This window comes from Myotis nattereri, assembly GCF_964212035.1.
Source record: "Myotis nattereri genome assembly, chromosome: 7".
Taxonomy (NCBI): Eukaryota; Metazoa; Chordata; class Mammalia; order Chiroptera; family Vespertilionidae; genus Myotis; species Myotis nattereri.
In genome coordinates this window covers 67,988,502-68,004,322 of record NC_138082.1, presented here as the reverse complement: position 1 = coordinate 68,004,322, position 15,821 = coordinate 67,988,502, and the positions used below count along the sequence as shown (strand labels likewise).

Here is a 15,821-nt window from a genome sequence, read left to right as displayed (position 1 = left end):
CATCTCACACTTTCCTCCCTTCTTACCAAGGCTCCCTAAGGCTCATTTTCCTCCTTAAGTCCCTGCTGGAGCTCATTAGTATCCATGTATCATCTAGGGAATTTTCTTAACTGAGTGTGTAAGTGGGAAACAAACTCCTTCTGAAGTCAGAAACCACGTGACCCGATTTAATGTAAACACATTAAACATATTCCTGTCAAAGTAAAAATCAGTTTTTTTTGCCTTACAAAGTGGTCAGAGCAACTGTTTTCAAAGTTTAGATGTTTGCAAGTGCCATCTAAAAGGCTCAGTCAAAATACTGCCTGGCTCAATTCAGATATAATTTGATGTTTTTATTCACATAAGCCTCCTTCTTAAAGATTATGATGCCTTTGTTTTTTTCTGTTCTCTTTAATAGCCCTCTGGATAGTTGCTTATTTTATAGCTAGCGAATGGGCATTGGCCCTGGTGCCTCTTTGGGTAATACAAACCTGAAATTTAGGGTTTTATCTACGGGATTTTTTTTCCTCCCAACCCTCTGACTCTGGCCTGCCTGCCTTTGGATATTAATTCTCTGTCTCGGAAAATGCCCTGAGCCTTGCGCACAACCCATTGTCTTCCAGTCTCTTTCTTGGTGGAAAAGAGCAGCTTGTGACGTGACTTAGTTTACCTCTTTCAAGATCAAAGTAGAAGACACAGGGAGGCAACGATGAGGAGTGGAATCGGAGCCCCGTCGACTGTTTGGAGTGACTTTTGCATCTTCATTTGCTCACTCGCTTGTACTTGATGCTGGAATTAGGCAGCGATGAAAGTTATATATGATATCCATCTAGTGAGGTTAGGCTTAGAAATTAATTCTGAGACATTGTTTTAGATCAGAAAGACTAGGCAATATAAAGCAACAAATAATATCAAAATCTTCATGGTTAACCAAAAGGATATTGTTTTCAGACATGCGAGCCTTCTGCTGGCCCAGGGCCTCTCCATGTGAGGACCAAGCATATCAGGCTACGTCTGTCTCATTGCACCTTTATCTCAACATGAAGCCTCAGGGTTTGTCTAAGTTGAGAAAGAAAGCATTGGGGAGTGGGCAGTGGCTGTCAAGTATTTTTTCCCCCAAAGCGACCTCCTTCCATGTCCCACTCTATCGGCCAGGATTATTCATAGTCCCATCCAATTGCAAAAGGGGCTAAGAAATCTAATCTTCTGTTTGTCTAGGAAGGGTCACAAAACCAAGGTGTGTGCTATCAGCATCGATCACAGACACTTTTGGAAAAGGTTCCTGCATGCATCGTGTTCTTTGACATTCAGCTGTGGGGGACAAGAGGTATGGCCGTCAGTGGAAGGGTGTGTAGGCGGAGGGGTGGGAAACCTGTCCCATCTTGAAGATATCCACCAACGTCTTTATCCATACCCTGGATGATGAACTTCCAAAAATGTTCTTGTATGCCATTTTGGCACAGAGACCATTAAAGAGAAACAGACTAACCTCCTTATAGCTGTGAGTAAATAAATACAGTTTTACGAGATATTTTATAAGGTTGTCAAGGGCTTTTAATTGAGCGCCCAGATCTGGATTCCCTTGGTACAAAGTAGGCAAGTGTGGATTTATATATTTTAAATTCTGTTTCTCCCAAGGTTTGTTGTAGGAATTAAAAATTAAAATGGAGTCCAGGCAGCAACAATGAATCAGAAAGGGAATGTGGGAAGCTCAGGCGCAGACGCAACGTATAAACTCTAAAGCTGACCTTCTCTGAAGGGCAGGAGTGGGATCTTTCATTTAACACATCTTCGTTTGTTATCCTGGGAGCAAGTCCGATACCAGTTTCTGGTGGGAATCATGATCAGGCCCCACTGCCTGACAAACGTCATACGTATGTGTATGTATGTGTATGCAGCCTCACCTCTAAAATTTCAAGGTAATAGAAAGTAATCTAATTATGTGGATAATTAAAAACAACCAAAGTGCAAGTTTAAAAGTTGTACTTTTATGACTGCAAAGCAGGCTATCAAAATGACAGGGTGTCTGGATGTGATCGCTGCACGCACTCAGATTAAATGAGTGCATTAGTTGATTGTTTCTGGTATGAAGATAAGCAGAGAAAAGTATAATAATGTTGGCATTTAAGTGGACCTAATTAGGCTTCAAGTTTAGCACTCCATTAAGATGAATGGGAAAGGGTCACCCCCTGTTCGAGCTGTGGCATTGTCTTTGTGTGTCTGGCTTTTGCCTCTGAAGACAACAGTCTGTCAGCATCCGTACTCACAGTCACCCCTGTAAAAGCAGACTGGAAATTTAATTCTTTTAAAATTAAATCTCAGGTTCTGGAGGCCACAGTAAAATCCACGGGGAAATCGTAAATCTCCAAGTTCTGCAGCTGTATTAGTCATAAATAACAACAATAATAACGATAATACTTCCCTTGTCTATATGTACTTTCAAGTGCAGACTTCAGTGATTCCTGAATGGGATCTGGTGAAACCAATGACCTCCAGTTCGCCACGGAAGGACCGTTTTCATAGGAAGGGTGAGTGGCTTGGGTGAAGTTACAGAGCATGTCACTGGGAAAGCCAGAAATCACAGGGAGGGACTGCTCAGTGTTTGTTGCAATAGTCTGTCATCCATCAGGGAAAGGGAGGAAGGAGTAATGATGTTGTCCACCAAACCGAGTGCACGTCCCTGTGTAAGAAAACCCAGGAATCAAAGGGCAGCACAGCACAGTAGATATGTTTACAGGGAGATGACCGGGTAAGTTCTGCCTTCCTGCCATAAGGAAATCTGGCTCACCGATGTGTGCATGGGAAAAAAAGTTTAGTCCTGACAATGACCAACGTCCATGGATATGGTCTGAAAGTGATGAAACTCTGAAACACATTCACAATTGTCACTCAAAGAGCCACAGGACCATCCTATGCCTTTTAGCGACTGGATTCAGAAACGAGGTGTCTAAGGATTACATAAGGAGAAGCCAGTGCGGCTTGAATTGAGTGGTTGAGTAATGATTGTCATTATTTACTAATTCTTTGGAATCAGGAGGGGTAACTTTTAATTCTGGTTATGCTCTAGACTTGCTACACGTTATTGAACAAATAATTTTCTCTTGATATTTTTTTAAAAAATTACTAAGTTGAAATATGGCCTGTTGACCCAAATTCTAGGTTTTGTGGCTGTGCTATTCAGTAAGATTGTAGAAAGAAAGTTTTGGTGTACAATTGGTGCCTGGATAGAACAAATTACTATGTCCGACTCTTTTCTAAATGTGAAATTATAAATTTGGAACTGTTTAAATGTAACCAATGATATTAAAACAATGGCTATATTTTTAAAATAAATCATTTATCTTAAGATTTTGGAGTTGGATGGAAGGAAATATAGCTCTCTGAGCCAACTTCTTAATAAATGCTTAGATTAATTATTTCAGATCCCTGACTCATGGTATGTCATTGCTTGAATGTTTCTAATAATGGAAAGTTAAGACTGGGATATCCTTTTCCCAGTGTTGGTCATCTCGGGTTATTGGTTCTTCACACTCTGCCTTGCAATACACTATAGTGATTGATACAAATCTTGTCTCTGAGAAGATAGTGTCTGTTCCTTCTGCTATTTGATAGCTTTCAGTTATCTGAAGCAAATTACCATGTTAATTAGTTGTTTTATTTTAATTTATTGTAGGGCATACAGAAGTTTTCAGAAACTTTATTGCTTCAAAGATTTCTCTCAGACTTTAGTACTACATGAGGACTCAAACTATGTTATAAATAAATGTCCTATGTCATACCATTAACCTTTGATTATTCCTAGTTGTTGAGAACAAATAGGTTAATATTTGTAAAATATTCTTTTTCATGATATATTTTATTTTAAAAATTATTTTTGGTCTAGGGAAATCTAATTTGAGTTTATCCCAATTAACTAAAAATGTATTTATTTGTGACTTGCTTTGCCCCAGAATTAGTCATTAAATGCCATTTCCAACAATGCATTGTCAAGGTAAAAACATGAAAATGGCAAAAAGAAATAAAATGTAGAAAAATAAGATAGAAACGAGCAAAGTTTATTATATAAAATACATTTATGTAGTTATTGTATACTTATTTGTGATTGGTCCAAATTAGATTCTGAAAATACTAGCAGCCAATTCAAAGACAAAAATAAGATCAGTTATGAGACTAAAAGCATCTAACATTAACAAAGACAATTGGAAAAAACTCAATGATTCCTCACGCCGAGTCCTGAGAGCATACTCTCCCAAGTTCTCTTAGGGCGAACTCTATATGATGAAGTCAATATGTCTTTAATAACATTCTTATAATGAATTCCACAACAACTTTTACAGGATCTTATCACCATTGATAAAATTCCCCAATGCAAGTGCCTGGTATTCAGTAAGTACTTACAATGGTTTGAATTCTTTCCCCATCAAAAGATGTTAACTCCTAACTCCTAGTGTGTGTAGAAATTACTTTACTTGGAAATAGTGTCTTTGCAGATGTAATCAGGATAAAATGAGGTCTTACTGAATTAAGGTGGGCCCCAATGTAATATGACTGATGTTGTTAAAAAGAGTAGAAGAAACAGACACAGACAGAGGAAGGAAGGCCATGTGAAGACAGAAGCAGAGATTGGAGTTGGCTGCCATATGCCAAAGAATGCCTGGGGCTATCAGAAGCTGGAAGAGACAGGGACACACCCTTCTTGAGAAGTTTCAGAGGGAGCATGGCCCTGCAAGCACATTGATTTTGAATTTCTAGGCTCCAGAACTGTAACAGGACAACTGTCTATTGTTTTAAGACACTTGGTTTATGATCCTTTGTTATGTAGATAGTCTTTGGAAACTAACAGAGTGATCAAATAAATTTCTATTAAGTGTATAAATATAGTTTATGAACCAATGGACTGATGGGAAAAGGCTGCAAAGAAATTTAAAGGTACTGCTATGATCAACTAAGAAAAATAATTTGAAATAAGTACACCACATATATTTATATCCATTTCTATTTTTACTAAAGTCAGTATTTCTGCAAAGAAGATTTATTTATTGTGGGTTTATAATTAATAACCCACAACCAGGAGGTTTAATATGTAGATTTGGCCAATACCATGAGCCTTTTTATTCCCTGTGATTAACAACTCTTCTTAGAGCTTTGAGCAGTATCAAGGCAATAGTACGTATTCAGATAAATGTTCAGAGAAATAAGATATATGGTAAGTTCTCTTGTTACATGATTAATAAGCTGGGTAGAGGAAGATTCTGTCCCCAAATGCCATTACTATAAAGGGGGCATATTAAACTTATATATTTTAATTAGCTGTGTCACAGGAATCTGGCTATCTCCCCTTGTGAATTTTACTACGTATGGGTGTTTCTGCTTCCTTTCATTAGTCCTTTTCTCAAAACACATACCCACGACTTCAGTCCTTATCATCTCCAACTATCTACAAGAAATCAAATAAATCAATGACTCCCTAAACATTGAGAAGAAAGGAAAATGAAATATGAGTCAAGAGGAAAAACAGTGTCCTGATTCTGATTGGAACACAATCTACCAAAGTTGTTGCAAGTCCAGGTTCATTCTCTTGGGCACTGGCTTCCCCTCCTACTCTATCCTCAAGGCAGTCAAATGTTATGATAAGATAAAGGCAGCGACTAATGGTCCAATTGTCCACCACAAATTACGAAAGCTCACAAACACAGATGAATGTCATGCTTGATGAGCTGGTTTGAAGAGAAAAATCCGCATTCTTTTCAATACCCTAATATATATTTTTTTTGAAATGACAGAGCTTTTGAGAATCATTGAACTCCTACGAATATAATAGCTTCATTTTAAAAAGGAGAAATAACATTTCTTAAATTTTCAACACAAGAGGCATCATTTTGGACCTGAAAAAAATAATAACCCCTTAAAAAACACATACAGACAAATTAAACATCTGTAATAGTGTCAACAATAAAAAAATACAGTTATATATGTGTGTGTGTGTGTGTGTGTGTGTGTGTGTGTGTGTGTGTGACAAAATAAACAAAGAAACGTGGCGGGCCATCTCCAGCGGACCTATGGAAATATGGAGCTCACGAACGTTCACGTGTTTGCAAAGTTCTGTTTTCTATTCACCTTTCCTAGGTTCATCCCGCCAGCAGTTCCACCCCTGTCAGTCATATAAAGGAACACAATCTCGAAGCTGCCGTGCACTGGTAACATTCACAGGTTCTCTCTCCCCCCAAATTTGAGCTGAGGCACTTTTCCTTTCTAAAAAGCAGCATCTGGCCTCTCCGTGCGCTCATTTGCATGCCAATACTGGATTGCTCTCCCAGCGCACAGCTATTTAATAGTGGGACTGGTGTCCGAGCTCTGGGAACAAACCAAATGGTTTGGGTGTGCTTTTGTGTGCAGTGCGGGTCGTTGCTACAGTGTGCTTATTAAGAATAGTACACATTCATTATAACAAGATTGCTCTTTTGCTTAGGGCCATCACGGCGCATTCTGTAAATGAATTAACAGTAGCATGCATTTGTGTATTATGGGCCCAGAAGATGCATTTGTTTATTAAATAAATCTGCAACACAGAAAGTATGGTTGGAAAAAAAAAACCCTAGAAAATGATCAGAGGGCGCATGTACAGTAGCTATTTGTTTGTTTGTTTCTTTTTTTTTGAAACCTCAGCGTCTTGGCGAGTTTTCCTCCTTTGTTTCTTTTAAATAACCAGAAAGCACAGGCCACCCTATAGACTAGCACCCTGCAAAGATGGATGTGGAAAAATTTAGAGATCAAATTGAAGTTACAGGAGCTCAAAACATTTCCAGAAGTGCTATTGTAAATAATCATGGAACTTTCAAATGGCTTATTATGACTCTTGTTTTTCTTAAAAATTCCTCTGTCTTTCTTAAAATTGTCTCTAAAAATTGCTAATATTTTAAACTTAATTTTAATTTTTGGCTAAAATTTAGCTTGCATTAAATATATAATTTCCCCCCATGAACTTTATTTCCTTTTGAAAGAACAACTCTACTTTGGGGGCATTCAGCTAATGTTGATCCATTTATTTCCAACCTTTATGGCCCAGGTATAGCTAGTATATTAATAAACATGAATCTCTCTGCTGGATTTTATTCCTGTTAATGAGTGATGATTTCTTAAAGCCCAATGGCAGTTCAAAATTGCACTGAGAACTCAGAATATGTTTTTAGATGTGGCTATTCTGTATGTCTCTATTTTTTTTTTATTTTGCAGTTTTTACTATATAATCTGATATGCTGTGCATTTAAAGTAAAATGGAAAGAAAATAGAAATACTTTAAACTAGGAAATGCTAAAAGTCCCTAAAGCCCAGCAGGGTTGGTAGGAGATCTATTAACATGAGCTGAAGGAAAGAAGAAACAGTCATTTTCCCAAATTTTTGAAATTCTTACGCTATTTAAAGGACAGATGTCTTTTAGAAAGATAAATTGAAGCATTCTATAAAATCCAGGGGTACTAAGTAACATTTGCCAAAATATTGTAAAAGGGAAAGCCTGGTAATAGGTTAGGACTTCACAGATTTTTAGCTTAGCAAAAGATCTATGACACTATTAAAAAATACCTGGCTAATTACTACATCTGCAATATAAAAACTGTATTTTGTCAGAAACAGAGCAAGACTTAGAAGAGATATTCCATATGCAGCAAAAAAATACATAGCGGATTGAAGCAGGGTTACACTCTTCTCCCAAATGGAATCTTCAATACTTAGCATTTTGCTCTTAAAGGAGTAATATTCAGCTCTGTTATTTATTGGAGAAAACAGATCCAACCTACCATTGTACCAACTGATTTGATTATTATGAAAGGGAGAGGAAAATATTTGCAACCCAGTTTCTTTTCTTCCTCTTTTCCTTCTCTTTTTTTATTATTTTGATCAAAAGCCCTATTTTTCCAGAGCATTTTATTTATTCTGTTGCAGCTTCAGCGAGGCCAGCCAATCAGAAGGTCTGTAAGGGCCCGGGCCCAGACTCAGTGCAGAGCTCCAAATGCGATTCCAGTCCTGACAGGGGGATTATAGGAAACAGATGACTTACGCTTCTAATTTGTGGCCTTAAATTGCAAACAGAATTTCAGGAGTCGAGCAGAGTAATAAATGGCAATAGAAAAAGCCACACACAGCCAAATCAGTATGTGGTGGTTGTAGGTTAAACTAAATGGGAAGAGACAGGTTATGATGGTTCAGTGTATTACAGAGAAGAAAGTCTTAAATTACCAGTGCTGAGAGGTACTGCTCCACGGCAGACAGCATTGCATTGTGCAGTCTACAGATATCCCAAGCAGAACAATAAAAAAGCAGGTTTCCCATCGAACCTGTTGCTGGAGGAATCATTTTTGCCCCCCCTCTTTTAGAAATGGAAGCGGTGTTTTATGTTTGTTTTGACCTCTGCTGTATACTTGGCCCCTTAACATCTGTTTTCCACCGTTGCCGTTTTTCACACCAAATTAAATGTCGAGGAGTCAGATAAAATAAGTTCAAAATATGTCCAAATTATTTTTGTTGACTTCCAACAAATGTCTCAGTAACTCTCTCCACACGGAACGATACCATTTAAATGCCAACGGAGAAAATTATTTTTCTTTCAACATTTTAGGAGCTGAAGAAAGGATTTTTTGAGGTGTACTTAAACTCGGGAAATATTGATTGCATTGGCCTTTTGCGTAGCTTGTATGACTGCTTCAGACTAGCGTTAAGGCTCTTCCATCACACGAAGTTATGTGCATTTGTTGGACAAAAATTCCAGGAAAATTGTTTAACAACAGCATATAAAAGAGCCATTATTCAGAGCTGCTTCACGCCATAAATATCAGTTAGAAATGAGAGAGACCCACTGTTGATCATGTGGAAACCAATATGTATTTGATTTTCTTCATAATCTCTCTACGTATGTGTTTGTGTGCGCATGTGTACAGGGGTAAGAGTTAAGACAATAATGACATGGATTTCCACTGTCAAAAGAAGTCTGGCTGTCATATGTCTGTAGAAGAAAAGTTTTAAAAAAGCATCTCATTTTGAACTTCTAGTTCAATAAATATTGTAATAAAACTAAACTACCTTCCTTTGCAAAGAATATAATCTTTTAAGATCCAACATATCTGTGCATCAGAGTTTGAAAACTTATTCATGATAAAGATGGATTCAAAAATAATTATCCTATCCTATGTTATTTATTGCCAATATATCAAAATAGCATGCTCCCAGTGAATGACAGAAACAGGGTTCACTTTACACCCCCATGCTGCGCTTGAAGTGGGGCCAGCAGTTTTTCTTTCACTTTCCTTATGAAGAAGATATCTATCTCACTAAAATTTTGATAATTTAACTAGTATATGAACTTTAACTACACACCAAAGAAAAGCTGCTATGTGACAGGTATCATGGGGAAAAAAAACACTATTTTCGTTGAACTATGAAGCAAGTCTGTTGATAATCATTGGAGATGACTGGCTAAATAGATTTTGATTAATCACTTGTAAAAATTATGCTCGTTAGAAGCACTTTATATTCTGTGTCATGGTGATAGCAATGTTGGTTATAGCTATTTCTTTGTAAATAGTGTGCTTTTTTTTTAAATCACCTGGCAAAAAAGAGAAAACAAACCTCCGATGAAAGCTTTTGTCTCTCACAGAAAACGCTTTTCATGCCTGTCTCCTTCTTCTTTTTAAAAAAGAAATGCTCAATTATTATTTGTGTCATAGTGGGAAGACTGGGTCTCTATAGGGCCTGAACCTTTTCAAACAGGAGATAGCTTTTGTTTTTGTCCCCCCATCAACACCGATCACCTAATTAAATCTGATATCTCTGGCTGAAGCAAAATGATTTGTAATAGTTCTTTGGAGTTTACTTAATTAGTTTCAATGTCTTTTGTGTGGTAAACGTGGGGATATTTTATAAAATGGAGCTGAAAAAAAAAAGAGGAGGCAAAATGCAGTCTTGCAAAGGACGGGGGAGCGGGGCGGTGAGAGAAGGGCAGACCAGTGCGACCACCCCATGAAAGCAAGGTGTAGTTCCAACGCAAGGGCTACAAGCCGGTCATTCATTAGTTGAGATCATCAAGCAGATCTGACCTGGAAAAAGGCTTTCTGTCAAAAGCAGTTCTGGGCATCTGTCAGGGCCTCAGATTCTACACCTTGATCAGCCCAAGACACTGACACCATTTTCTTTAACAAACACCAACAGCCTTTTGTCTCCTTCATTTTAACATCTCTCAGGGGTTGGATTCCCTTTCTTCTCCCGCTCTGTGGAGAGTAAAGGGAGCTTGTTAACTTGCTTAGATATTTTGACTGCGGATGCTCTTTGGCCACTTGCCTGTGGTAACAGTGTCAAAGCATAACTTGGTATAATTGCTGTATTTGCAGTCAGAAGAGTGTTCTGTCTTTATGTTCAAGCTGCTGAATAAAAGGGAAGTGTCATTTTTGGAAAAATCCTGTAAATTATCCTCAAAGTTCAGTCAAAATATAATGTGTGACATACCTGTCGTGTCTTGTGTTCATTGCCAAGATACAGAAGAGTAAAATAATGGGGTTTTGACTACAGCAATTAAAAGCTAGTAAATTCCTGTGTTCCTTATGCTGAGATTGGAGAATACAATAAAATGAAACTTAAAACAGCAGCAGAACTGGGCTCTTTATAATTTAAAAAGTAACTGGAAAGCATTAAAATTTTTAATTATCCATTGTGTCACAATTTTTACACAGTATGGATTAGAAATGACAATTTTTGATGGACCTTCATTTAATAGAGGCGTGCATAATTTACATGCATTAGCAATATCCATCCTGCAAGTGGAAATTAAGATTGTAATGGAACTTTATCTTATTGATCATTAATAACAGGTGGCAATCTAAAACCATATTTATTATAAAATGCCCTTTTAAAGTGGTAGAGTTTTATTCCCTCTGTATTTTGTATGTTTTCAAAGAGTCGTTAGAGTAGGGAAAACTGCAAAGTGAGATTTGTGTTTTCCCCCTTTAATACACACCAGTGTGAAATTTGAGGCAAATAGTGATCCATGCCAGAAAACTATGGATGTCCTCCTGGCCTTCTGCAGGCAACATGCTGTGAGCGCATCTTCAAGGATGCTCCTTACAGAATGAGCGCCAGATGAACATTGCGTAGCACTGGTCGGTAGGCACAGGGCTGCCAATGCTGGCATTATTTAGCCAGAGATAAATGATCCTTCCAGTTAAGCAGACCCTCCCCGTGTCTCACAAACTGTACAAACCTGCATGCTGCTGGCAGGTAATGGCTTGTAATTAGCGTGGCAGGCAGGTAATGACTTGAAATCACCTGCCAATTGTTCCTGAGTGTTTGCACTGTTTCAAAACCCTGAATGAGTGAGAAAGTCATGGGGGGCTATCAGGATGCAAACAGAGAAAAGAGGAGGAACACAACCAGGGAATCTCATTCTGAATTGACTTTCTCCCCATTTGTTGCTTATTGTACCCCCAGGTCTTCCTTCAGCAGCTCCAAAGAGGCATTGAGAATTGGCAGGTTACTTTACCTGCCTGCTGCTCCTACTGGGAGAGACAGTGCCTGCTGAGAAAGTCTTCCCTGTTTTGGACGCAAACCAACCTTCGTAGCTGCAGCCTCTACCCTGGAAGGTTGGGACTGGGAGAGCAATGGCAGCTCATCTTGTTTAAAAAGAAGCATGAGTTACCGAGAGCCAGGCTTCTCCTTCCTGTTGAAGCGCACTTCTTTCTTTTTCACCAGCTTTCCCCAACTTTATGGAGAGCTGTTGGTACTGAAGCAAGAAAAGCTGGGCAAGGAGTCTGTGCAGAGTTGAGTCTGGACCAGCTCTCTAAGGATCCCACAAAGGCTTTGGGCCAGCGCTCTACTCTCAAAAACGCACATAGGTTCCAAGTGAGTAACATAATTGAACATATTGAAATGTGGGTGGGGAGGAAGGAAGTAATGTCAAGCTGGACAGTATGTGGCCTTTCTAAACTCGAATGACACACATTTTGCTCTAGCCAATTGCTAGACTATGGGTACCGGGTGGTCAGATTTCCCAAATTCTTAAGGGGAGCCAGAAATCTGGAATTTTTTTTTGGGAAAAAAAAAAGATCCCATTTTTAAAGCATTGAAACTAAATTAAAAAGAATATATAAACTTTTGTGTGGTTGAAACAAGATTTCAGGCCACAGGCTGCTAGTTGATGGTCTCTGTTTTAAATTATATTTTTCTACTTGTTTCTACTTGGTACTTTTTTTTTTTTTGTAATCTTGTTAGATTACTAAAAAGTGGAAAACAGAGATGGATTTACACAGGCAAGTAGTTCCCTGGCTTTTAAAAATTTCTTATGATCATGATGTCCAAACACTTGGCAAAAGACCTCTTAGGAAATCTCCTCATAGGGTGTCTGCCTGGTTGTGAGCTTTCCCCGAATGCTGACAGCTTCCTTGGGCCAACCCTGTGGGGCTCTTTCAAACTTTCTTTTACAGAAAAACCTCCGTGAGCCCTGGCTGCTTCTAATAAGTCATTATGGAGGAGAATGGACTGAGTGCACTCACCCCAGCAGTCCGCAGACTCCCAGGAACGCGGCTTAGAAGTTGTAAAGGCCTCGATTTCATTGGAGCTGGAGTCTACCTACTTTGCCACTGTGACCTTGGGCAAGTCACTCCGTTCTCGAAGCCTCCGTTTCCTCACTGGTCAAATAAAAGCCATGTAGTTACCTTGTAGAACTGTGGTCGGGATGAGAGTAAAACACTTAAATTGTTCCTTGCATTCATCTTTCATTGAGCAGCTGAATAGATTGTAGTCATCGGGCTCAATAGCCAGATACATACTTCTTACCCTGGTTAAAATCCAAATCATAAACACACTTTATATTTGTTTGAAATCCAAGCCTCCATGCTTTTCCAGGATATTTAAGGAATATTGGTCAACTTTCTTGATAAAATTCATTTTTAGTCTAAAAAAAAAAAAACACATAAAATCATGTTCTGACATCCAGAACACCGGTGCAATCATACGACAAGTTGTTTTTTTAAAAGGTTAAAGTTAAGAGTAAAATAAATCTAGCTTTACAATATAAAATCGGAAGGGAAAAATTGCTTTGATTTTGGGACTTGGCCCCCTGGACAAAATGATGAAAGTGATTTTTGAGAAAATAATTAAATCAGGTTATTGTTCTTTTACATTCAAGCAAGAAATCCTCTAGCAGATCACGGTTAATGGAGATTAGTTAAAAATAGACTTTATTAGGTTTGTGTCGGGGTGACAGCAATGAGTCGGCTGGTCACTCTGAGTGTGCCAAGGACCGGGAGAAAAGAACGGCCTTCTAGATGTCTTACAGTAAAAGAACCAGGTTTTGGAGGTGGCTTCATACAGTCTTAAAAATCATCATGTCCACACCGGATTTTTTTTTTCCTATGTAGTTACTGTAAGTTTAGAAGAGAAGTTTCTAGCTATATTATGTCAAACTGAATAATACTTGCTTATATGTTAGTTGGAATTTTTTTAAGGGGGAAAGGGTTTATATTAAGTACTAAAAACTCTCTTCTCAAACTGAAAGAGAAAATTGAATCTATATGAAGGCAAAGGTACAATTGGCCTCATTTTTTCTTTTTCCAAATGCTTTCCATAGATGGTTGACTAAGCAGTTCGTGGACCCATTGATCCTCTTTCTACCTGTCTTCAATTTTGTATATACTTTGTCTTTAAAAATAAAGATATTAAAATCAGTCTCACATTCAGCTACTAGTTTCCAGTTTTTAGATTTTGGTTGTTCAATTGCGTAGTAACTAAGATAATCTTCTAGCTCTAAAGTTTTTTGAAGTTTCTTTTCTCAGGTTAAAAAAAAAAGGCACCGAAATTGTTTGAAGATTCAGCTTAAGTATGGCAAAACCAAACCATAGGTGTAGAGAACTATAAATATTATCTGGATGTATTAGTTGAATAACATGGGTTATTTAAAGAAAAAAGAAGGTGTGTTTTTAAGTACATCATTGTTATATTTTCTGAAATATCTGCCTATAACAAAAGGAACTTAAGAATATACTATGATTTTTGCATAGTCTGATGGCAATTGATCATGAGATATCCCTCATATTCCTCATCTGTTTGCTCTTATGTGTGTTTCTCCCAATGAGTAGAATATTAAGTGATAGATTTAGTGTTCCATGAAAAGCACTCTAATAGAAATCCAACTGCACATTATACATGATTACATATAAAAATTGCAATACTTAGGTAGTTTAACAGCCTAAAAATGAAAACATAGGTCACCATAAGTAGGTACAACCATCAGGTCTATGTCACATTAGGAAAAAAAAAAATCCCCTTAAGGACAGATGAATTATTTTGCTAAATAGCGAGAATTTTCTGTTCTAATTTGTGAAAACTTAAAATCTAGAATTGATATCATGCATGCTTTCAGAAATTTAAATAATTTATACACAGATTTTTCCGAGTCATTATTGGAGTTTGTGCATTTTCTCCAACTAAATATATATGTTTTTTAAACCAGCTTGGTGGGAGTGCGGTGGGAGGAAGAGGGTGGAGGGAGAGGGAGCTCAGGAGACACATACAGAAATTGTCTTAATTTCTGAGAAATGCGGGCCTGACAATCACTTAAGACAAATATAGTTGATATGGATGTCAGGACGGACTCTTTTCAAAAGAATGTTTTTATAGAATAACATTGTGACACTTTGCTCAGATGGATGTCTTTAGCAATATTTGATTAATGGAATGTAATAAAAGAGATGCACACCAAAGTGTCTGTACATGTCTTGTTAAGTATGTTTGATTCATTATATGCGGTTCTCAGTTCTTTCCTCTTTCTGCAGTTCATTTTTTATCATTTCAATAATATATCTATAAATATGAAAAAGTTGGCACTTTCAAAGTCTTTGACATATATGGCTATTAATTCATAACTCTAAAAAATTGTATCTTTCAACCTGTCATTTTAAAGCTTGTAGAGTTTATTACAGTGGTAACCTGTGTTAGAAATTAGATTTTGAACTTTAGCAAGAAGAAAAATAGGCCCACGGACCTCAAAGTTGAAGAGAGACATGGACATAGTTCTAAGGTAGAATTTCATGAAAAAATGATTAAATATTGCATTTTTTAAAGTCACAGGAGATGTCATTGAGGTTTATATTGGTCACTAGTGTCTAACTTATTTTGTTTTCCAACTCCAGATATCAAATATGGAGTAAACTTGTAATTAACAAAGTTATTCAAATTCAGGTTTTCATGGTAGTCTTTGTTGCCATGGGTTAATGGGTTAACTTCATATATATTTAGGCATAGATGGTTTTAAGCCAAAGTATTCTGAAGGCAAAATAATAATAGGACTTATTTATATATACATTCTAGGTATTATTGTCCTACTAAGAACAAGCCCTACAAGGCAGATGCTATGTTACTTCCATTTACTGATGAGGAAGCTGAGGAAGAGGTAATATGCCTGAGATCCCACATATACTGCAGCAGAGTTGGATTTGGCACTCAGGAGTCTGGCTCCAGAGCTGTTGACCTCCTCTAGGGAAAGCTAAACTTGGAATGTTTTCTTCTTGGTGCCTTTGGTCCTGCCTCATATCCTTTACTGCATAAATAACAGCTTGGCCCCCTCATTTCCCAGGTTCCTTTCCTTGGTTCAATTAAGAAAATAATGGCCAAATATTAGGATAGCAACCCTGCAGTATCCCGTGTAATGAGCTCTGACTCACAGATGATTTGGGAGTTTCGGGTGCCAGGCTAGCACATCATGTGTGAGTAAGCTTGTGGCAGGGGCTGGGGGTGAGGCCTGAGGACATGGTTTATGTTGGAGCCTCGCTGGGTTGTGGGTGACTCATGTGCACTAAACGGCA

General features: G+C 37.8%; 1 protein-coding gene across 4 annotated transcripts in view; it reads left to right on the top strand.

The window, feature by feature from the left end:
- The window catches only part of LOC308522433 (uncharacterized protein), a 118,659-nt gene extending 104,968 nt beyond the window's left edge, over positions 1-13,691 (top strand). Inside the window, exons 3-8 of one of the 4 annotated variants that reach the window (XR_013996242.1) lie at positions 1,198-1,306; positions 2,429-2,507; positions 6,106-6,176; positions 11,452-11,603; positions 11,713-11,862; positions 12,444-13,691. Coding sequence is in view for 2 of the 4 variants with exons in the window: in XM_081095913.1 (XP_080952039.1) it covers positions 2,465-2,507; positions 6,106-6,176; positions 11,452-11,862; positions 12,444-12,548 (630 nt within the window). In the remaining 2 variants the exon portion in view is untranslated. Of the gene's footprint in view, positions 1-1,197; positions 1,307-2,423; positions 2,508-6,105; positions 6,177-11,451; positions 11,863-12,443 lie in introns of all 4 variants that reach the window. The other 3 variants (XM_081095913.1, XM_081095912.1, XR_013996241.1) reach the window with 3 other exon arrangements.
- Positions 13,692-15,821: the final 2,130 nt, after the last annotated feature.